This window comes from Neofelis nebulosa, chromosome 4 (genome assembly GCF_028018385.1).
Source record: "Neofelis nebulosa isolate mNeoNeb1 chromosome 4, mNeoNeb1.pri, whole genome shotgun sequence".
Lineage (NCBI taxonomy): Eukaryota > Metazoa > Chordata > Mammalia > Carnivora > Felidae > Neofelis > Neofelis nebulosa.
In genome coordinates, this window is record NC_080785.1 from 69,695,254 (window position 1) to 69,717,575 (window position 22,322).

At 49.8% G+C, this 22,322-nt stretch overlaps 1 protein-coding gene and 1 long non-coding RNA gene across 2 annotated transcripts in view; one reads left to right on the top strand and one right to left on the bottom strand.

Annotated features, from left to right (window-relative positions):
• LOC131509368 (uncharacterized) overlaps positions 1-22,322 on the top strand; it is a 44,454-nt gene that overhangs the window by 927 nt on the left and 21,205 nt on the right. The gene's annotated exons all lie outside the window — the stretch shown is intronic.
• On the bottom strand, positions 288-5,592 carry DLX6 (distal-less homeobox 6). Its single transcript, XM_058725010.1, has 3 exons — positions 4,861-5,592; positions 3,391-3,584; positions 288-1,544 (listed from the first exon to the last, which is right to left on the bottom strand). Exons 1-3 carry the CDS (start codon positions 5,288-5,290, stop codon positions 1,293-1,295), a joined length of 876 nt encoding a protein of 291 aa, XP_058580993.1. The 5' UTR covers positions 5,291-5,592; the 3' UTR covers positions 288-1,292.

The window sequence follows — 22,322 nt, forward strand, 5'->3', positions numbered from 1 at the left end:
GGGATAGATCATTCTAATGTTTTAAAAAATAGATAAATGTGTAGAAAATGTAATAAAAATATAATATATAAAGAAAGCTGAGAAAACATCCATGTTTAATGTTAAAGTACTTAAGACAAAGGCTGGTGCTGCAAACTGACATCTTTGCAGGCACTTGATGTTTATATATAGGGCTTCCCATATTAGGAAATAGGAGTTCTTTTAAGAGTGATAGAAAATATACTGGGAGGGACGGAGGAGGGGGTGGTGAGATGGAGACACACAGAGAAATATACAGGACACTCCCAGCGTTTTGTGGCTTTTACTCCATATATGAAAGAAGACAAAACCATACAAAGTATATGTACAACTAAAATTCAACAATATATACAGAAATGTTTCTCAATATAAACGTCCCTATTAGCTTAGTGAATGCCACCAATTCACCTAGTAAAGGTATCAAAGCAATAGAATGGTGATTTTGGTTGTTTCCTCTGTCTTTCCTGATTCCAGTTCAGGGTTTGGGGGTGGGGTGGGGAAAGAGTGGTTTTGTTTTGTGTTTTTTTTTAAAAAACATCATCATTCTTGCTCATTGCATTTTGTTAAAACATGCAGCGTTCCCTTTGTGGCAATGTTCTAATCTTACAGCCGATTTTTCCTTTTTCTTTAAAGAAGGGCTGTTAGGTAAAGGTTTTTTCTTTTTCTTTTCTTTCTCTTTTCTTTTTCTTGTTTTGTTTTGTTTTGTCAGTCTGGGATTGGTAAATAAAAATGCAGGAGCCCGAAATGCTTCTTTTTCATCATGTAATGTCTTAAGCTCATTAAACAAGTAAAAACGCTGCCATGTTTGCGCAGATTCTTCTGGTGGGGGAAAATGTCTGTTAAAAAAAAAGTCGTTTTGATGGATATTCCCAAAGAGAAGAGGAGGCTCAGAGCCTGGATCCCAAAGGGTAAGGGAAAATGTCCTTGCAGTGAGGAGTTTCAGGAGCACTAGCATAGAAACCAGTTTCTCTCTCTCTCTCACTCACTCTCTCTCTCTCTCTAAGATGCAAAATCAGTTACTGAGGCTGCTCAAGGGAAAAAGCAGATGAGAAAAAGAAAGGGAAAAAGAAAAGGAGGGAAGGAAAGGAAGGGAAGGAGGAGAGAGGGAGAGAGGGAGAGAGCGAGAGGGCGAGCAAGCGCCCAGACTGTCTTGCCACACAGAAGAGTTCTCCAGAGCCTGCTCCTTCGGCTGGGTTTGGCAGATGCAAGCAGGTCCTGGATCCTCCTTGCCTTGTTCAGACGTTTCCCTAGGGTATCAATTTCCCTCAGACAACTCACATCATCTGTGGTCTCTGCATCGTGTCCTGGTGTGGAGAGGAGTACCAATGCGAATAGCCGGGCATGTAGCTGTTGGGGGGCATACTGACGCCCTTGGCTGAGGCAGAAACGTCCCACACTGGAGGCAGCGCCGGCGATCGCGGTGACAGGGCCGCTGAGCCCGGGAGGGGGTCGCTCTCGTGCGGGTTACTGCCCTGCTTCAGCAATTTCTTAAACTTAGAGCGTTTGTTCTGAAACCATATCTTCACCTGGAACGAAAGGCAGCAGCGATCATTAGGCTCAGCGAAACACCGAACCAGTGCCTCTATTCCAGGCTTTGGAAGCAATAACCCCATCCCCAAAAAACAGAACAAACGAAACTGCAAACTCCAGGTCTCTGCCTTCCTCCACCTCTTTCTAGCCTCCTCTCTCTCACCCCGCCCCTGTCTACCAGGTATCTTGTCTGGATACCTAACGTTGTTGTGCTAAGCTCTTCAGTGGGATGCAAGTCTAGGTTTAAAACAGTGGCATAAATAAGAATAAAATAAGAATGAAGGCGAATGAGATAGTCAGGTTCAAAGTCTAAAGAAGGATTTTTAAAACAGAGAACTTTTCAGATTAAAGCCACACTTCCTCTGATAGTCTGTTTCGTATTTACTAATGCCCAAACCTGACATTTCTATGCATGTACAGTGAGCAAATGACTGTGAACTGAGAAAAACCTGTACATTTATAACCAAATGCCTTGAATATACCTATGCATATATTGCATGTGCGTGAAGCATCTTTCTCCTGAAGTAAATATATCCTCATAATCCTGTAGGGAATAGGAATGGTACCTCCTTGGTTCCCTACTTTGTATGTTGTTTAGTCAAATTGTGGTCAACAATCATCACATGGTTGTTAGTGCGGTCACTAAAAGTCAAAGGACTCCTGAAAGTTAAATGTGAATCAGAAATCTGGGATGGAAGCATATCTAAGCTACTTGGTTTGAAGAAGGAAATTCTATGGTGCCACTTCTTTCACCTTGAAAATTCCTTAGCCATAGGACTCTGCTTTACCAAGAGTAATACAGGTTACTGAGTTGCAGGAACCCCCAAAATTTTTGGTGGCAATATGGCAAGAGAAAGCAGGCCGAATTGAAAAGAAGAGCTTTGGGGACATCTGTTCTAAGGCAGCACACAATCACTCACCAGCTAGAGTCTCCTATACCCTGGAGTCCCCTTGCTGAAGATCACCCACCTCACATGAGGCCTACCACCCCATGCAGCTAAGTTAATTGACAAGGACAAAAACCACAGGTGATTGCAGCCTGGCTTTATGACCAGGGTCCTAATATACCTACTTAAGCCCCTTCCTGTGAAGTCTAAAATGCCCCATATGTCTTTCAAATTAGTAGGACAGGAGAACTTCAGCAACTGTACTTAACTGAGGCTTCACCTGCTGTAATTTGGTGAGCATTCCTCTTTGATCTTCAACTCTGCCATTGCTCGCAAGTCCTGTACTCCAGGAAGGCACCTCACCAGCCTGCACCAGTCAGTCACCCAGTATGATTTAACCATTGAGCTTAAGGGCAATCTTCAGAAAAACCCACCTCACCTATCCTAGGATGGATAGTTTGCACTTTGGTTCCTTTAGTAAATCCTGTTGGAGCCTATACATATCTGGTCCTCCCCCTCACCCCAATTTCATAACTATGCCAGTGAGTTGAAATCCTTATTAAGTCCCATAACCACACAAACAGATCCTTAAGAAACATAGCTCTCATTCTGCCTCCTGGCCTGAACATCTTTTTCTCCTACATGTTTTTTCTCTTTCGTGTCGTTCTGCTCTGGAATAGGACTCGATTAATTTATGAGTTTGGTCACCAAAGGACACTAGGCTGGGGTGGGGTCGCCGAGGGTTGGGAGGATGTGCAAATCCAATCCAGCATTAAATACCAGGTCATTTATTCCAAACTGTTGTCCCGGAAAGTGTGTAATGGAGCAAAGGCATTTGTCATTAAGCTCTTTCCATCCTTAGTTGACTAGGCCAAGAATTCCTCCTGATGTGCTCCCTGCCCGATCTGTAAGCAGGATCAGCATTTCAGGGATACTTGGGCTTCTCGGGAATTACCTGTGTTTGTGTCAGTCCTAAGGAAGCTGCCAGTTCAGCTCTCTCGGGAAGGGCCAGGTACTGAGTTTGCTGAAAGCGGTGGTTTAAAGCCTGGAGCTGCAGGCTGGAATAAATGGTCCGAGGCTTCCGAATCTTTTTCCCTTTTCCATTGAACCTGATTTCCCCGTTTTCAATCACTGTGGTTTTTTGTTGATCTGCAAGCAAAAAATACAGAGGAGCAGTCACCCGTGAGGCCACTGCTGCAGCCTTCCTGAGCTTGGCCTGGACTGCGCCGGCTCTTCCCAAAGACCCAAAAGGATTTCTTCGAAGCGTCCCCACGCCACCCTGACCTCTCTGGGTTCACAGTGCCCGGGTACTTCCTGTGGGTGCGAAAGCTTCTGGCCGACCCTGACTCTGGCCCTAATAACGTGGGGGGTGGGGGGCTGGACCGCGGGAGCGCTCTCGACCCTGGGGCAAACAGCCTCGCTCTGCCGCAGCGGAGGCGGCGCCGACCGCTCTCTAGGGCGCGCGGCGCTGCGGGGCGGCTGCTCTCGCCACGAAGCAGGGGCCCTCGGCCTGGCGTTACAGTGCCTTAAGCTGTGCTTGAGCCACCCTGATGTTTATGCGGCCAGTTGACTTGATGTCACTAGCTCCGAGCCCGGTGCATCAAGACCCTCGTCGAGTCCGACATTATTCTGCTGAGAGTGACCGAATCGAATCCCCAAACAAAACACAACCAGCCGCTCTGACCAGCTCCCCAACGGGCTGAGCATCGCACGGCAACTTTGAACCCCTCGGGGGGCTGAGCACCGTCCGCCCGAGGCCCTCTGCTTCGCCTCTCGGAACAAAGGAGCAGCCAACGTTGTAGCGAAAACCCAGAGGGAGGGGGCCTGGGCAAGGGTGGGGGGTGGAGGACATCTAAAAGCCCGCGGGAAAGAGCCCAATTGTCACCAGTTTAACCAGAGCTAGAGGCAGCGTCAGCTTCCCTTCGGGTCACCGAAGCTCACCGGGCGCCACCCGCAAAGTAGGCCACTGGCTGTCCAGATCGGGTTGGGGAGCAAAACACGCTCCCCAGTTCCGGCTCAGAAATGTCCCCAGTCTTGCCAAACGCCGGTCACAGACCGGAGGGGAGGAGGGAGGCAAAGGGCGCACAGACCCAGCGAGCTGGAGCGCGCAGTGCGGACCAACTCGTAGAACGAAGCCAGCGCGGAGCCGGAGGCGCGGCTCGAGAGGCGCACCGGAGACCAGGGAGCCAGGCGGGCCGCGCCGCAAGGAAGCCGAGGGTCCGCGGCGGCGAGAAGGGGCCGGGCTGGGCGAGGCCGGCAGGCAGGCGCCAGGCGAGCGGGCGCGCACGAGGCCTGGCCGGGGGCGCGCCGTGCCGCCTGGGGGAGGGGGCCGGCGGAGGCCCGGGCGTTGAGGAAGTGAGCGGGGCGGGCGGGGTGGGGGGCAGCCGGGAGGCGGGAGAAGAGAGCTGCCCCAGCGGCCTCTCACCTGTGTCGTCCCCTCGCGTCTGGGCGGCCGCGCTGCTGTTGTGGTAGGACTGGAGGTAAGGGCTGTGCTGCGAGTGGCTCATGTAGGGGTAGGCGGCGAGCGAGCGGTGGTTGTAGGAGTTGCCGCCGCCCGACGCGTAGGGCGAGCCGTGGTGGTGGTGCTGGTGGTGGTGGTGGTGCGAGCCGGCCGCCGCCGCCGCCGCCGCCGCCGAGTGCAGGCAGTGCAGAGGGTAGTGCGCGCCTGCCATGGCCGGGGAGCTCTGCTGCGAGTGCGGCTGTGGCGGCGGCGGCGGCGGCGGCTGCTGTTGTTGCTGCTGCTGCTGCTGCTGCTGCTGCTGTTGCTGCTGCTGTTGTTGCCCGAACTCCATGAAGGCGGATTTGGACGAGTCCTGGCCTTCCAAGCCGTCAGCCATCGTAGTCATGGTCATCATCAAAACTTTGGGGGCTGGAGAAAGCCTTCTCCCGGGTTTCCTCCACCCTCCCCCCACTTGGCTCGCGCCGCTCTCCCCTCTGCAGCCACCTTAGCTCTTGGGATTCTTGCAAAAAAATAAATAAATAAATAAAAAATTAAAAAAAAAAAAAGAGGGGGTGGAGGTGGTTCTCCCTCTCCCTCGCTCTTCTCTAATATATATATATTTTAATATAAAGAGATATAGTGAGCAGGGCCTTGTTAACTCAAAGGGAGGAGGAAGGGGGAGGGATGGGAGAGGAGAGGGGGGAGGGGGGAATCTGCTCTCCCCCCCTTCTTTCCCCCCTTGGATTTTTTGGGGGCTGGTGCAGTTTAAGGCAGAGATTTTAAGGTGGATTCTGCGAAAGTTGCGCGTCTGCTTTCAGACTTGATGCAGACGCCACGAGTCGAATGGTTTGTCTCCAAAGGGCAGCGCCTCCCCATTGGTCAGTCGCCCCCTGACGTCACAGGCGCACGGCTTCTACTGGTGTGTGCGCCGCTCGCCGAGTTCTTCGCCTACCTTCGGCAACTCCAATCCCAGCCCGGAGCTGCAGCCGGGGGCCGCGCGGCTCCGCGCTCAGTGCTGCCGGGGAGGGAGGTGCCTCGGCCGGGCCGGCCGCTGACGCCTCCCGGCGCAGCTCGCGCCCCCAAACCTGGAGCCTCAGTTCCCCGTACCGCAGACCTGGAACAGCCTGGCTGGAAGCCGCTCCCTCTCAGTCCCCTCGCACCCCAGCAGGCTGCCTGTTCTCAGAAGCAGTGCCCTCTGCATTTAAAGCAAGGTCCCCTCCCTTGACCTCCTCTCCACACCCCCCTCCCCCAGTCCCACTATAGTCCCGGGGGAGCGCCCCGTCACCGTGTATACTTCTAGACGTACTTTATTGAAACCACAGAGGAAAGAAGACCCCCACACCTGGGCACCACCCCCTGGTTTGGGGGGAGGGAGTGTAAAGAAAAAGAAAAATCAGACCCTGTTTTGGCGAGGTTCCTGCCGTTTCAGGCCGTAGTTCCTATGTATTGAACAAGAAAGGGGGAACTTCCCCCCCCCCCCAGAACGCGCAGTCTGTTCTGAAAGCGAATCGTTGGAGGACTGACAGTAATGCATTTTTTCCTATTGAAAACAGAAGCTACTGTAATGCTTTCAAATATATGCAAATGATACATGCGGTTAGTGGTTTGGCAAATCTTGATTACAATATAAACTACCCAAGTAAAAGTGCCTTCGTCCTAAATTTGTCTCTCGATTACAATTCCAATTGATTTTATTTTATTGTCAACATTGTTAATGATAAAAATAGAGTCGTTTTACAGTTATTTTTACTTTCTGGAAGGAGGCAATTAGAGTTCTAATCAGGAATACACAAAAATCTCCCATGATTAACTGCAGTACTTTGTTCAAATTGCTGCTATAAAATTCAGAACAATTTGCCTGTAATGATTATGGACTGGGTTTATTTTGGGAGGTGGAATAAAAGTGGATATAGCATAAATTATCCTCTAATTATACACCAGTGTCGCCTCAATTATCCTCTTATCAAAATGGTTGTCTAACTGCCGCATTTAGTTTCAATTCTCTCCTTTTTTTCTATAAAAAGAACTTCATACCTTGTTATTATTAATCCATTTATTATTTGCAAGGGGATTTATATCCGCACATCCAGGTGGTAGAACCACTTCTCTTTCAAAGATGGACTGGGGAAAGACATTAAGTTCGGAGCAGCCCAGGGCTGTGGATCTAGCCTTTCTCCGTCTAGTCTCCAGACCTACTCAGATCCAGGCAGCTGAGGAGAGACAGCGGAGTCCCGGAGCAAGGCTCAGGCCCGGCCACCAGGTAGGAGAGCCGGACTGGGGACCAGGCGCTGAGGAGGGCAGGCCGGGCAGCGCCAGGAGTCGGGTCCCGGAACTGCGGGGAGGCGAAGGAAGTCTGCATTGTCAGTGGATCGGGACTGGGTGGGCAAGACATGCAGACCCCCATGGGCTCGGCGCCAGCGTTCAATCTGCGACTAGACCCAGCCAGCGAGCCTTTGACCACACGGAGAAGTGTACAATCTAACATCTCCAGCTCAACATGTGTAGGAACGAGTCTGGGTCTTTGGGAAGACGCCTGGGGACTTCTTTGCACCCTATTGGCTTGGACCCGTAAGGAACCCGAGAAATTGACAATTTAGCGGTACCGCTCGCCCGGGTAACTCCTGGAAAGGTGGCTGCAGCAGTAGCAGCTTGGACTGTATTGACATACTGTGCGCACCTCTGCAGCATCGGCTTATGCTAATTGATTTACCCAGCGCCCTGCCCGGGGTCTCCAGGAGTCGCCAGGCTAGTTTGCCTTTTTCTTTCCTTCCTTCCTCCATTTTATCACATAACCTGAAGCTCGCTGCCCGTGGGCTTTCTCCAGGGTTCTCAGGACAGCAGAATTTACTCTCCTCTCCCCTCCCTTCCCCAGCCCGCCGCGCTTAACTTCTTGAGGCTCGGGAGCCGGTTCAGTAACTCTGAATTCATTTTTAAGTGGATTGCCTTGTTCCCCTTCTTTTAACAAGAGGTGCACTTTAACACGCGAACCAGTAACCCGATCCACGCGTTTACAAATCGGCAGTGAATTAAAACAACAACAAAAAAACCTTCCAGGAAAATGAAAGGTGGGCCAGGGAAGGGGGAGATGTGTGTAGGGTGTGTATATGGGGGGAGCAAACGGGAGGTCAGAAAAAGAAAAGGTTCCCCCCACCTTCCCTGGCGGGCTCTCTGTGCACCCGGGCTTCGCGCCGGGCTTGTTTGTGATGTCCTCAAAGCCAGCAGGTAGACGTGGCAATTTTATTGCTTTATACCCTGCAGCTTGCTGTTAACACGGTGAAGGCGTTTCTCTCCCCACATCCCCCCCCCCCCCCACACACACACACAACCCCGTGCATGTCTATGTTTCTCTTTATGCTCGCAGGTGCACCTATTTCCTCGCTGGCTTCCCCAACTCTGGCCGCACCCGGAACGGGTCGGGTCGTGGCGGGCCCCGAGAAGGTCCCCGCACTGCACACCAGATCCAGGGCTCAGCAGCCTCTATTCAAAGGGTTTTCCCCGCTTGTTAATTCCTGAGGAAGCTTGGAGAGCTAGAATTGTCCGGGTTGAAGCTGCAGGGCTCTCATCCCACCCCCATTAGAGGATAAAACCACAGCACTGTGTTCCAGAGGAGCAAGTGTGCAGTTACACCGAAGTAGCAGTTGTTGCCAGTGGTAAAGGTCCTTCTGAGAAGCACATTGAGCCCAGTCAAGGGCTGGAGAGCGGCGCGAGCGATGGGTCCCTCCGCCTGGGTTGAGGTCTCGGTGCGACTGTACTGGATTGAATGCTACACTGCTTGAGCTTCCGGCTTTGCGGGCACTCCGGGAACAGCTAGCCAGAGAGCTAGTCCGGCCCCACACAGTGCGCCAAGGTGGCGCGCAGCGAGTGGCCGCCACGTGTGGCCTCTGCCACCAGCAGCCTAGGCTGGAGGAGTTCGCTGCGCAGTGGCTGTCTGCCGAAGGGGCCGCTCCCTGCGGTCGCTTCTCTCCGACCGAACCCGGCATCTCGGCTGCCGAGTCCTTCGCGCGTCGTGGGCGGTGGTAATGCGCCTAGGCAAGTCAGCCCTCGTTTGTTCCAGCCAATGCGCACCTCCGGCCCTTCTGAGAGGCACGAACTCTTGGATTCTTCAGGGCCTCGCAGCAAAGGCGCACGTCTCAGGGCCTCCAGGCCCCAGCGCTCGGCAGGCCGCCCGCCGGGCGCTGGCTCCTACTTCTTTGTCTTGCCCGCCGGGGAACCCTGGCCAGTTCGTGGGGGTGGGACGAGGACGGCAGGCGAGTCCCGCTCAGTCTTTATCATTCAAAATAGAAGTGAAGCCGGCAGTCGGAGTAGGAGGCCAAAGGCTCTTTTAGATCCTGCAGTAGGCGAGGGTCATATTCACTAAGAAGTTACAGAAGGCAGACTTTGAGGCCTATATTGCTTTTTTTGCTTTTTAAGGTGTCGAGGTTTGTGGACTTATATCCCAGCTGTCAACGTTATTTAGAGAAAAAATAACGATTGTCAATATAAGACCGCGTGGGTCGAGCCCAAGGCCACGGGTGGGAGGAATGGGATCTTTGGGACAGAAAATCCCCTGTCGTTTTAACTGTAGAGGGATGCTAGCACACTCCCTTTGGGTGCTGACGAGGGTTTGCAGCCTCTGCACCCTGGAGAAGTGCATTCAACCCCGGGCAGGCCCTTGGTTGGGTTTGGTTGCTAAGTTGGGCTCAGTTATCACGTTAATTCTAAGGAAATTAGACCTCAACAAATAGCCTTTGAATTCAAAGAAATAACTCAGTATTGATTTACATAGCCATGCTAAGAACCTCCTTCTCAAGAGGAGACCTTGGTGGAAAAAATTCCTGCTAGTCTTTCCTTCATTCAATGTAAACTTCTGTTTGTGTACTTGTGTAGGGAAAGGGTGCTTGATGTCCTGGAAACCCAGGCACTCTTTTCCCCTCCCCCAACACATACACCTGGGGAAGCTTGGGAGTGGAACAAGAGAGCTGCCTCTTTCCCTTTCTTAGCCCAAGTCAGTGATGGTATGTTCAGGGGCAGGCAAAAGTATCTGACTAGGCAAGGAAGCACTGAGACTGTGGCATTATTTCCTTTAGTTATAAAACATAATGCCCATATTAGCACCCTACCCTCCCAGGCCCACCCAAACCCTCCCAGGATCCCCAAAACTCCACACGCAGAAGGAGGCTCACTAAAGTCTGGAAACATCTCCCTCATCTCTCCAGTTCAGGGTCCCAAGAACAGGTAGCTAAGAAACTCCAACACGGATGTCACTGGCCTTACTGGGCCAGTGATGCCCACTGGGAGCTTCGCAGACTTTTTCTAGAGTGTCCAATTTGGAGAATATTAATTAAGCATATTCTAGACTAGAGGCCCCTGCTCCAGGGCAATCTTTTCAAACCTGGATTCCAGGGAAGTTATGAAAGCAAAGCCAGTCAGGTCCTCAAATTCAACACATTTTGCCTCTCTCTGTCCCATTCCCAGACTGTGAGAGCATCCAAAGCTTTCCTAACAGAGGGAGCCAATATGTTGGGCATACAGTGGATTCAAGGGGGGAAACAACACATGTTTCTACCATCCCTGTATACAGAAGTCTGTCTGTTCTCTTTTTCTTTTCTTCCTTCCTTTTTTTTTTTTTTTTAAAGTTTATTTATTTTTGACAGAGAGAGACAGAGCATGAATGGGGGAGGGTCAGAGAGAGAAGGAGACACAGAATCTGAAACAGGCTCCAGGCTCTCAGCTGTCAGCACAGAGCCGGACACAGAGCTCGAACTCACGGACCGCGAGATCATGACCTGAGCTGAAGTCGGATACTCAACCAACTGAGCCACCCAGGCGCCCGCCCCCTCCCTCCCTTCTTTTTCTTTTCCTTTTTTTCTTTTTCTTTTTCTTTCCTTTCCTTTCCTTTTCTCTTTTCTTTTCTTTTCTTTCTTTTCTCCCCTTCCTTCCTTCCTCCTCTTTTATTAAGCATAGGACTCCGCTCCCTAATACACTAAATATTCTTCTTTCTTTCAGTCCAGGAAAAAAATAACTCAGTAATGTTTAGACACTTAGATTAAAACAAAATGAATAGCGATGTTGGTATTTTTAGCCTGCTGGGTAAACCAAGGCTGAGTCCCCCAGATTTGCCGTGCTGGGAAATGTAGCAAGGCAAAAGGGGAAGGGATAGGGTGTTTGAAGTCAGCTTTAATCAAGCCAGTCCTTGGAAACTAGGACCTCCTGACCATTGGAGGATAAATGCAGCCCTGGAGTGGCAGGGAACAGGCATCAGCAGGAAATGGCAGACTATTTTTAGGGTAATAAGGAGTTAATATAGCTGGTCAAGCCTCTTCCTAAATGCCTGGAAGCATCCTCTGTTTTAATTTCTTCATCCCTTCATCAGCAGTAACATAAAAAAGTCATAACAAATGCCTCAACATTAAGGGAGAGCCAGTCTTGGATAGCTCTTGAGGAAAACCTGGGATGGAAAACATCCTCTTGCTATCATGTGAACTCTTAGATGGTTCTCTTGTTACAACAGAAAAAGAAATCAAAACTGTTTCCCATTAGAGACAGAGAGAGTTGTACCTGACTACCTTTGTGATATAGATGTTCTGGTGATTTTCATATTCATGACTATTCCTAGGTACTTCTTATCTATGTTTATTTCATATGTTTATGAAATCATATGTTTATTTCATAACATCCAAATAAATGGAAAGGTAATTTATTAGGTTTTTAGTAAAACTTTCCTAAAGGGGCAACTGATTGGAAAACTCTTAAAAGAAGTGAGGGGTTTGTTTATTTGTTTGAACCCATTCTCTCATCTGTGCCCTTTCTCTTTTGTTCAGAGCAAAATCCTTTTTTACACAAATCTAGGAGAAAGAACACCCCCCTTCCATCCTACCCAGAGGGCGATGCAATAGTACTCTTCCATAGGTTTCATAATTTTGTGCAGAAACAAAAATGCTTTCCCCCACCCCCTCTGTCAAGTGAGGCACCCTGCCTCATAGAACTCAAAGCCTTTGCTTCTTTAAATACTCACTGAGAGTTGTGTCCATTTGGATACATATTCAGGTTCATATTTGAGTTCAGCATTTTTCTTCCCATATGCTCTGTGGAGAGGGAGATGGAGAGAGTAGAAAAGCTGGGAACATACAAAGAGAGTTGAAAAATACAAGGGAGTGAACAAGAGAGAATGAGTGTGAATTTGCTTCATTTGGAGAGTACCTCCCCTCGTTTTCCTGTCCATCCAGTTCTCTGGAGACCACTGCCCCACAATGTTAGTTGCTCAGCAAATAAAACCAAGTCTGATAAAAGCAGTCCTCTTTGCTCTGGGGGTTGGGGGATGGCTGGACCCAAACACCTAGCAGCCAGTTAGTGTTCTCTCTTGGACCTTTCTCCCCATCTCATTCCCATCCCTAACCTGCTTTCCCCTCAAACCCTTAGGGCATCTTGTTGCTCTCTCTAACAGCTGCAAAGTCAAAGGAGGAGGAACCTTTAAAAATTACAAAAGAGGTCACCCTCCCCCAAGAAATGAACCCTTTTAAGAATGAGCCTCTGGAAGCTCAAAGGTCTTGGGCCCGAGAGTTAAAAAGCGAGCATAGTGTTTCAGGATTTCAGTGCAGCAGTCCCAAACAGACAGGCAGGCGTCCAGGGCTCTCTTTGGGGCTGGGGTGAAAAAAAGGACGGGGGAGGGCAGGAGCCGGGAGGGCGGGCAGAAGCTGAGGGCGACAGGAACGCCCGCGCCCGCAGCTGGCTCCCACGCGCCGCTGTCTGCGGGGAACGTGAGGCTGGATAATGGAATTCAGGAGGCAGAGATCCTCCAAGAGCCAGCCACTGTCTTGTACAGATTTGTAGAGAAACCCTCACTGTAATTAAAACCGTACAGTCAGATTAATTCAATGTGTTGCTCGGCAGCGTTTTTAATAGTAAAAATCCGCTTTAAAATTGAATTAGGATCGAAGAAAATTTCTGCGAGACTCGCTGGATTTGCCAGCTTTCATTGAAGCCAGCCAGAGCTGGACTTCGGCGGTGGCTGCACAGTGTCGCCCCCTCCCCCTTCCGTGGTCCTAGACAGGGATGGGATGGGGGGAGGTGGGGGTGGGGGCTTGATCAACACGGGGTGCCAGTTTGGGTGCGATTCTGGGAGGCCCGAGCCAGGCCCAGGAGGAACGCAGGGCCTGCGGTCACCCTTCTGATGGCCAGTTTTGAGATTATGCAGACTTTTGACACCCATGACGCCTTCTACCCGCCGTTTCGCGAAGTTCGAGGCTCAGGTAGGGTCCCGCGAAAGAAGAGAGTTCTGCTGTATCTTGAAGCAATTTCCCACTGTGTGTTCCCGCGCTGGCAGAGGTTGGAGCCCTCCCTGTTTGGATGCTGGAGTGACTGGAGAAAGTTGTGGTTCTTTCCACTCACCCCCACCCATCCCCCTTTCACTTCTTGAAAGTCTTCCAAAAATTAAGAGTAATATTTCAAGCGCGCTGTCAAAATGTCTCCCAAGCTTTGATTTGGCTGGCCGCCCCCCTTTTTCTCCCTTCCACCCCTCATCCTTGCGTCTCGGTGGTTGTGAGATAAACGTTATTGTCATTCTTAAGGTTTCCCCTTTAAGGTTAGACACTTTGGAGCTGAAAACTTGCTCCAAAGTTCCTGGAAGAGGTGGCGGCTGAGTGCGAACCTAGAGGCTCTCACTTGAGACCCGCTGGAGTGCGGGGGGGGGGGGTGGGGGGGGGTGGAGGTGGGGAGGGGGTGAGCGGTTAAGGGAGCTTGACCCGGCACTTTCCCGGAGAAAAACTGTGTTTTCAGGGGAGCAGAAATGGTCCCAGCTTCCTCCTCCCCCCACGGAGTTTTCAGCGTGTGTGTGCGCGCGCGCGCGCACACACCCCCACACCCCCACACCCCCCACACCCACACCCCCCCCCACACCCACACACCCTGGGACGAAAACTCCCTAACGAGTTAGTCCCATCATCAGGCCTGAGAAAATAAAAACCGCTGTGGGTCCCTGCTCCTCCGGCAACATGTGCAGACGCTTTAATTGCCACAAATTGTCACTCTGTCCCCTTTTCATTTTCTCGCTCCTTCGTTTATTTTTAGTACACTTCAAATGCCTACACACATCCCTAGTAAGGAGAGCGCGGAGCAATTATTGCCTCTGCCTTCAGGGCCTGCTTTGCCAATCACTGAATGGGGATGGAGTAAACAGGGCGAAAAGCGAGGCGCGTTATTGGTCTTGCTTATTTCAGGTGGAGGGCGGTAAATAACTCTCCCTACTGCGCCACCCCCTTCTCGTTTCTTGGGTCCCAATTATCTAGAAGAAAGGAGATGCGCTTCCCTCCCTCCTCCTCCCCATCACATCCCACCCCATGTGAGCCGAGTTTTACTAGAATCCAGCAAACCCCGCCAGAATTGGCGGGTTCCTCGGAGAGTAGTTAGTAAAAGAGAATTCCACCGGGACCCAGCTCTTAATTCGGTATTGAATAGAAAGACGCGGCGTGTGCAGGCACCTTCCCTGCCCCCATGCTGGGAAATAGGGCCCTTTTTCTCTGAGGGCTACCCCGGTGATAGATGTCCCCAGGTAGGTGATAGAGAACCCGATAAGGGATCCTTCCCCGTCTAGAGAAGCTTTGAGGTTGGTTTGGAGCAGTTCTGGACAGTCTGTGAGAAGCTGTCCGATCAACATTGCTGTTGTTCTAAATATTAACCAGGAATTCTTAAAGGAGAACTTTAAATTTCGAGACTGAAGTGTGGTCTTGAATGGTGTAGAGGTCGTCCTGTACCCAGCTCCTCTTCTCTGTTTTTCCTGGGATAGGCACAGCGGTGCCGGGTGGGGAGGGAGGCAGGTGTCTGTAGCAGCAGCCGAACGGGGTATCTGGCGTCCTACAGATGGATCCAAAACAAATCAGTGCGGGATTAACTTGTCTGTCTGCTGAATTGTCTGCAACTGCAAACACTGCGCCGGCCGCGCCTGCCCGGGCGGGTTCGGGTTACTCCGCACGTCCTGGGCGCGCTGTCGCTACCATTTGCCGGCCTGGGCTGGCGGGCCGACCCGGGACCCGTCGGGCGCCCGGCCGGCTTGGCAGGACGTTTTAAAAGAACGCAGCGAGTATGAACTACTCCATTCTCACACACACCCCCTTCCTATTTCTTTTTTATGAAAACATTTACAAGAAATCTAATTTCAGATTGTGGAAGTAAATTTCATGCTAGGATATACTTTACAAAACATATAATCTTTCGGGCCGAAGACGTTTAATTAAAACCATACTCTGACAAGTTGAGTTTCAAAGCGAATTCACACCAGCGCAGAAGGCTAATTCATATTCAAGATGCAGCCTGTAGTCCGTGTTGTTTGAAAACGACAGCCAGGGCAATGCGTGCTCTATCTGCTCGCTATCTGCCCAAGGGCCGAAGGACTCCCAAAGGGTCCTGCGCTTCGTCCAGAGCCCCCCAGGCTAAGCTGCTCTCCTGCGGACTGGCTAGGCTTAGCTGCCTGGTCTTGAGGAGATAGAGGAAAGCTCCTCGAGCACCTTTAGTGTCCTCAGAATAACTCCCACGGGATGGTGGAGGAGGGGGGAGGTTGTGAGGTGGGAGTGGTCCCAGACACCGGAGACTAATCCAGAGAGTAGGCAGGGGGCAGACCTGCAGTCTAGGCGCCTCAAGAAGAAGTCGTCCGGGTGGGAGAGAGTGCCAAGCCCCCTCGCCTCCTTATTGTTCCCTGATTGACCTGCTAGAGAAAAGGGAATCCCCTATCCCCCACCCCAAATCTTCATTCCTGATGACCCAAAACGTGAAGGGGAAGTTTGTCCTGCTCCAGCTGATTTGTGGGCACCATCCTGAGTCCTCTAGGAGGAGGCAGCATTGGTTCCAGAAGCCTTCACAGTGTCAGTTGCATTCTTATAATCTTCCTCCCTCCCCTCCATTTTGCTGTTTCCCTTTAAATTGACCAGTCTCAACTCAAATAAGAGCAGTACAACCCCACATGGGAAGGATCTGCTCCCAGCTCAGCTGGTTTACTAAGAAGCCCTGATAGCACAAGGTGCTAATGGCCAGTCATGCCTGTTGGGATGGGCAGGAGCTAGTAGGTATCCTAAGGTCCACACTGATGGGAGACAAAGTGACTGCAAGATAGTTTGGGTTGGAGCTGAGGTTGCCTGTTATCTGCAATTCCAGACACTGAAGCTGTGGCCTCAGCTGGGTTCCAGGTCACTGTCCTCAGTCTACAGCTCACTGTTCCCTTCCTCACTTCCAGCCTGCTGGTCTTTCCTTCTCTTAGAGGTGACAGTGAGTTGTCATTAAAGTTAGACCCCTGACTGCTCTGAAACCTGCCTCAAGAAAGAAGCTGGGATATGAATGAGACGTATGTTGGTTCAATTTTACTCCACATGGTCAAAAAGGTAAACTTCATATGGCAGCCACTCCCAACACAGGGAAGGAGGATTTTGCCTCAACTGGGGACAGTGAAATTATTGATTGGCTGATGGACTTTCTTTTAAGTCTGTATTTCCTTTCAAATACACCCTTATTTTCCATAAAGCACAAAGACAAGTCAGTTATAAGAAAAATCCTAAAGTCTAATGGTCAAGAAGGATTTAAAACAACGTGGCCATCTCATCTTGAAACCTCTTGATTTTATTGGGCCAATTTAAGAGAAAGCTTAATTTTTGCAAAGGCAATTCCAAACACAATCACGATAAAGTTTCTCTCCCTCTCTCTCTCTCTCTTTCTCTCTCTCTCTCTCTCTCTCTCTCTCTCTCTCTCTCTCCAGAGACTACCAAGTGAGTATCTCCTTAGAAAACAGACATGGATGTTGGCAGCTAAATGCTTAACAGTATGTCATTTTAATACTTATTGGTCAAATAATATTGATCTTAGATTAACAAGTAAGACCTTGAAGTCCACTCTTTAGTGCCTTGCATTTTGGACGGTTGGGGTGCGACTCTCGTTCATATGCTCAAAAAAAAAAAAGTTATAATTGTAGGCCTGGAGGGTGAGAAAGAAAGACCTTAGAGACAAACAGAGGCACTGCTGGAATGGTTTTAACATTGTTTGAGCTGAGCACTAAAAAGTGTGTACCTGACCAAATGCATTTGAAGCCTAATCCTATGTTGGAGACTTGTGAATTACACAAAAGGGGAGAGGAACTGCACATAATAATCCCCACCTGTTTTATTTCAGTGATATGAACAAGCAGTTTTCCTGTCACAGACAGGAGCGCTCTCAGGACTGTTGGAGGCCCATTTGTGGGCAGTAATTCTGGCATAGATATATGGTGGGAAGAGTACAGGGTGGTTGGTAACTGTCAGGGTGCTGCAGAGGGCAGGCAGCAGTGTTAGTGTGCAGAAGGGGCAGGATAGGTAATATTTCCCATCTGGCCCACCCCTTCTGCAGCCCCAGAGAATCAACCTCATAGTTTCCAGCTTCAGAGCTTGGGTGGAGGTGAGAGAGGCCCAGACAGGCAGGAGATTTATGTCATTTCTTTACCTTTCTAGTTCCCTCTGCCCTTCTTTAATTAGTCCCATTTTACAGATGTGGGAGCTAACACATGGACCTCGGTACATAGACCACTTTGGTGTCTGGGAAAGGGAGAAGGATGAAATGCAGGTGTTCTAGCTTCCCATCTCCCAGGCAACCCTGGGGGCTGGTGATGCGAATGGAGAAAGCGTTGGGTTTGGGGTTGGTTTCCCAAGACAGGCTCGCTTGTACACGGTAATGTTTCTGCTTCTGAGGCTCATTTGGTCAATGAGGTAGGTGGGATTTTCATGTGACAGACAAGGCTCGAGAGATTCAACTTCGGGCAAGTCTGAGAGTTCTGAAGGCAGCAGTCCCAGGATTTCTTGATTTCCCGCCAGTGTTCTTTGAACAGACTCCTTTCTCCAGTCTAATAACTTTCTCTTAAATTCTGAATACTTTTTAACCCTTGCTTGTAGTAAATGTATTTGTAGTTCTAAAATGTGTCTATTTCCCACAGAAATCTAGCGTGCGAAGGCGAGAATCGATACTAAAGTACTCTTTTTTATTTTTAAAATGGGTTTTAAAGGCCTATTGTGGGGGGAACCGAGTTGTCAATGTGACCCGGAGGCGCAGTGGAGATCGGGATTCTATTGGTTGCCACAGCGGGCCCGGGCACAGCCACAGCTGACTCACGTGTGAGCCTTATCATGCAAATCCGAAGGCTGGGCATGCGCACTGCATCTCGGGTGTGGGGGCGGGGGTACCCGCCTCCGTCTCTTAGTTGGGACCAAGACTTCCAGATGCGCAATAATTAGGTTTCCTCATTAAACAAAGGTCTCCCCATCATTCCCCTCCTCCCACCGTTCTCAGCCGCCGGAGCTCCTTACAAACCAAGCTGATTACCCGTCCCCCCGCACGCCCCAATCTCTGATACCCAGACTTCGGTCCACGGCTTCTATTTGTTAGGGTCTCCCCGAATTTTGGGGTCCTTTACATACCTCTCCATTATTCCCTTTCTTTGGGCCAACTTTAAAGGATATTAAGATCTGATTCTCTCTTCATTTTAGGTCCCCTCCCTCATCTCTCCTCAATTAAGAGAAAAAATTCCCCAGAGGTTGGTGCGACGGCAAGAGTACCAGCATCGCTGCTCCCCATTCTCTTTGCGGCTTCGGGCATCTCCACCTCCCCCTCCCCACCCCACCCCCCACCCCCCACCCCCGGCCATGTGGATTTCAGTCCAAAGTGCAGGAGCGTTGGATGGACCAAGAACTCTATGGGCAGTAGAGCCGGTCACCAGTCAAGCCGGACGGCGCACTCCCAGGCACGAGCCCCGGCCGCTAAGAAGCCCAAGACCAGCACCTGCAAGCCCGCCTGCGTGGGTGGGCGGCTGCTCCACGGCTTCCAGCCCCCACCTCTCAGGAGAAGCGCCTGACTCAGGGAACGCCTGCAGGGATGTCCTCTAAACCTCTCCAAGACCCCCAGTGAGGGCACGGAGACCCCAGAGATCCATCTCCTTGGAGCAGAATGGCCTTTTCTGGAAAGGGATCTCAGTGGGCGACAAATAGCCACCATTACGCTCTAAGCCTCCCGCGGGAAAGCTCCGAGTCTGGGCGCTGAGCTCTGGCAGACCCGCGTGCGGCGTCGCGCGGGGGACCGCGCCCACACGCGCTCCCGGAATCGCAGTGAGCTCATTCTCCCCGGTAGGAACGGGCATCGCTCCTCTGGCTTTCAATTACTCTCAGCTTACCTGCAGGGAGAGCAGACTTGTATTTTTCCTCCGAAAAACCTCTTACCCTCGATTCCCCCAGATTTCCCCTTCCCCCTCAACCGACCTTAGCCCAAAGAAGGGCGAGATAGCGGCTTGATTCTTTGATATGACACGAATAGTTGTTGCATCATGTAACTTCCTGCATCTTGGTTTTAATTTGCCGTGAACCAAACAAAGATATTTGCAATTTTAAAATAAGCACTCGATTTAATAAATGGGAACATTGTGCAGGGAAGACTATGCTCCCCCCGCCCCCCCCCCCCCCCTCAGAAGACGTTATTAGCTCTGACAGCATGCCGCTCAGGTTTGCGGAGAGGATTTTGTAAAGGGATGACAGACAGGAAGGCCAGCAATCATGGGCTCCTTGGGCTGAAGCTTTTTTTCTTTCTTTCTTTCTTTCTTTCTTCATCTTCTTTTTTTTTTTTTTTTTATCAGAATGTTCTGTTCGATGCCATTTATCCTTGATGATAGAAAATTGCGCTGTTGCCAGGACGCTGCTGCTGCCGCTGAAATAGAGGGCAGGAGCCACATTTCCATTTTCCGGCTTGAAAGCTATTCAAATGAATTTGTGGAGAGGTGGGGGGAACGTCTAGCGATAAACAAATGAGAATAAATCGAGTTCCCCTTTCCATTCTCTCCTTTAAATGGGTACTCTTCATTTCCGATATAAAGATTTTTGTTCATCAGTGTTTAGGAATACCTGGGAGATAGTGTGAGCCAACGTATAATTTATTTTGATGTTCTTAAAGTGACTAACCACGTAAACATTTAAAAGGGATGCATGTCTAAACATATATAAAGTATAAGAACTATACATACATAGATCCCATACATACATACCTTCACACAATTCCAAAATACAATGGAAGATCAACTCTTCAGCAGAGTTTCAATCGAATACAATTTGCAAGCAACGCTGGCTGTTGGTAGTTGTGGACTTCTTGCTAGTTGTGTATATGCAAGGATTGTTAGATGGGATCATTTTTTAAAGCCCTCCCCATATTATATATTTCAGAATGCTATCTAATTTTATTACTCTGTGGGTCTTAACTGATTTAAACACCCTCCCCTCCAAAAAAAAAAAAAAAAAACTGATGAAAGTCACCCTTCGTTATGTGCTTCTTTCAAGTTAATTTTCCAAATTTACCTTTAAAGTTTTCTAAGTTAGCAAATACAAGTCAAAAGAGTTGGTAAACCTTACTTATAACGATGTGAAGAGAGGCTGAAACCTGCATTTCCCTTCCTTAGAATTTCTATTTTCTGCTGGATTAAAAAGATCACATATTAATAGGAACTTAAGGAATCATGCCCAAAACATGAAGTTTTAAAAATGAGAGCTTAAAAAAATACAACCCATGAGAATATATACATACATATTAGCAATGTCTTGGCAGAAACTGTAAAACTTACAGGGCTCCCACTGCGCTTTAATAAGTAACTTTTACTAAATTCTAACTCCTATATTTTGCAAAGTCAGACACCGGCGGTTAGAAATTTTTCAGGAATATAAAGTCCTTTAAAATATAGCGACTAATTGTACTTGAGTTTTCAGGTGGTCTTTTAAACTTCGGGAAAAAACACCCTGCAATATTTTAAAACTTAACATTTTTAAAATGAATTGTGGGTCTCTAACTACTATCCTTTTAGCTACAGGATGGTTTCCGAGTGATAGGCCACCGCTGTGCAAACCAGGGCTGCAGAAAGAATAATAGTGTAAAAATAGGGAATGAGAGGGGGAGGGTGGGTGGGCTGATACTGATGTTGGGAGCTTTTCCAACAGAATTTTCGGGCTGAGTCCCTCAACCAGCCACGATTCCTAGTTACCGATTCCGGAATAATCCCTGTTCAACGGAAAATTTCCTTGTTAACAAATTAGCATGATAATGAGAAAACAATTATCAACACAGCCAGCTGTAGCTAAATAAAGCAAGGACAGTCCAGTTTGCTAGTGTTTGTTGTGATTAAAACAACTGGAGGTGAGCGTAGCGTGTTTAGGCACTGAGAGAGATTCCTCCTCCCTTATCTTGGCCCTGGGAATTGTATTCCGGACAAAAAGCTTCACCAGCGGGCTGCTTATCCAGTTGAGGCAATTCACCGGGTTCCTTGTTGAATTCCCTCTCCAGGTGGGAGCTCGGGGCAGGCAGCGGGAGTCCGGCGCCGCCAGGACGCAGAAGCGAAAGTTTGAGCTCTCGGGCGGGGCTGCGAGGACTGCAGCAGAGGAGACCCCTGGCCTCGCACTCCTGGCCCTGGAGACAGCCTGACTCCAAGCTCCCCGCCGCTCCGCAGGGGACAGGCGTATTGGACGTTACGCAAAAGGAGGTGGAACCTCCATGGGTGTCAGGGCGGGGATACGCGTGGGAAGGCCCCTGGGTCCCCGCCTTTGGGTCCTATCTAGACCTTTATCCCCAGCGTGTCATGAGGTGTCTTCTTCTTGCGCCACTTTTTGGGCTTTGGCCACGTAGCCTCCAGCTGGGTTTGGAGAGACTTGGTGAAAGGGGGAAAAATGGTCTTCGAGCACTAACCTAAAGGAACTTGGAAGAGCGAACAAGACGAAGGTGCTCGCAGGAAAAAGCAGGGCTTAGCTTAGCAGTGAATGGGCTATTGGAGTTGGGGACTTCTTGTTGTGCGAGTGTCTTTGTGTGGCTAGGCGTGCAGAGTTGCGGAGAAGGTGAGTTTGGGGTGGAATTACGTAAACCAAGAGTGGAGACCGTGGGGTCACATCCCTGACTGAGAGAACCTCCGCCCCTACCCCCGCAATCCGGTTCTCCCCTGCTGTACCGAGTCCCTAAAAACTGCAGCGCCCTCTTCTACGCAATGCAGCTGAAATCACAGTCAGGTTTGGCGGAGGGGGGCTTTCTCTACCCTTCCAAGAGGTGTATACATTAAGCATTAAAAACGAGAGTGATTTTTCCTTCACCTTCGGAGATCCCAGGAATATAAGACTTGCCTTTTTTTCTCAGGAGAACAACGAGCACCTCTGAAAGGCTGCAGAAACACTCTTTAGGGGTTCCGGCATCCAGGAATGTCACACGCGGTGGAAATACAAAAGCTCATTTTGATATTTTGGAAGATTTTCCCTTCTTTTAAATCCTCTGCATAAATGCCTGGTTGTAACGCGGAAGGGCTTTAGTGTGAAAACATGCAGGGTTCCATTCTATTATTATGTGTACTAGCAGCTGCAAAACATTCCCAATGAGCTAGAAGGTCATTGTGGAGACTTATTAATATGACATTTAGTGCTGGCCTCATCAATTAGCCAAAAGCCTTGCCCCAGAAA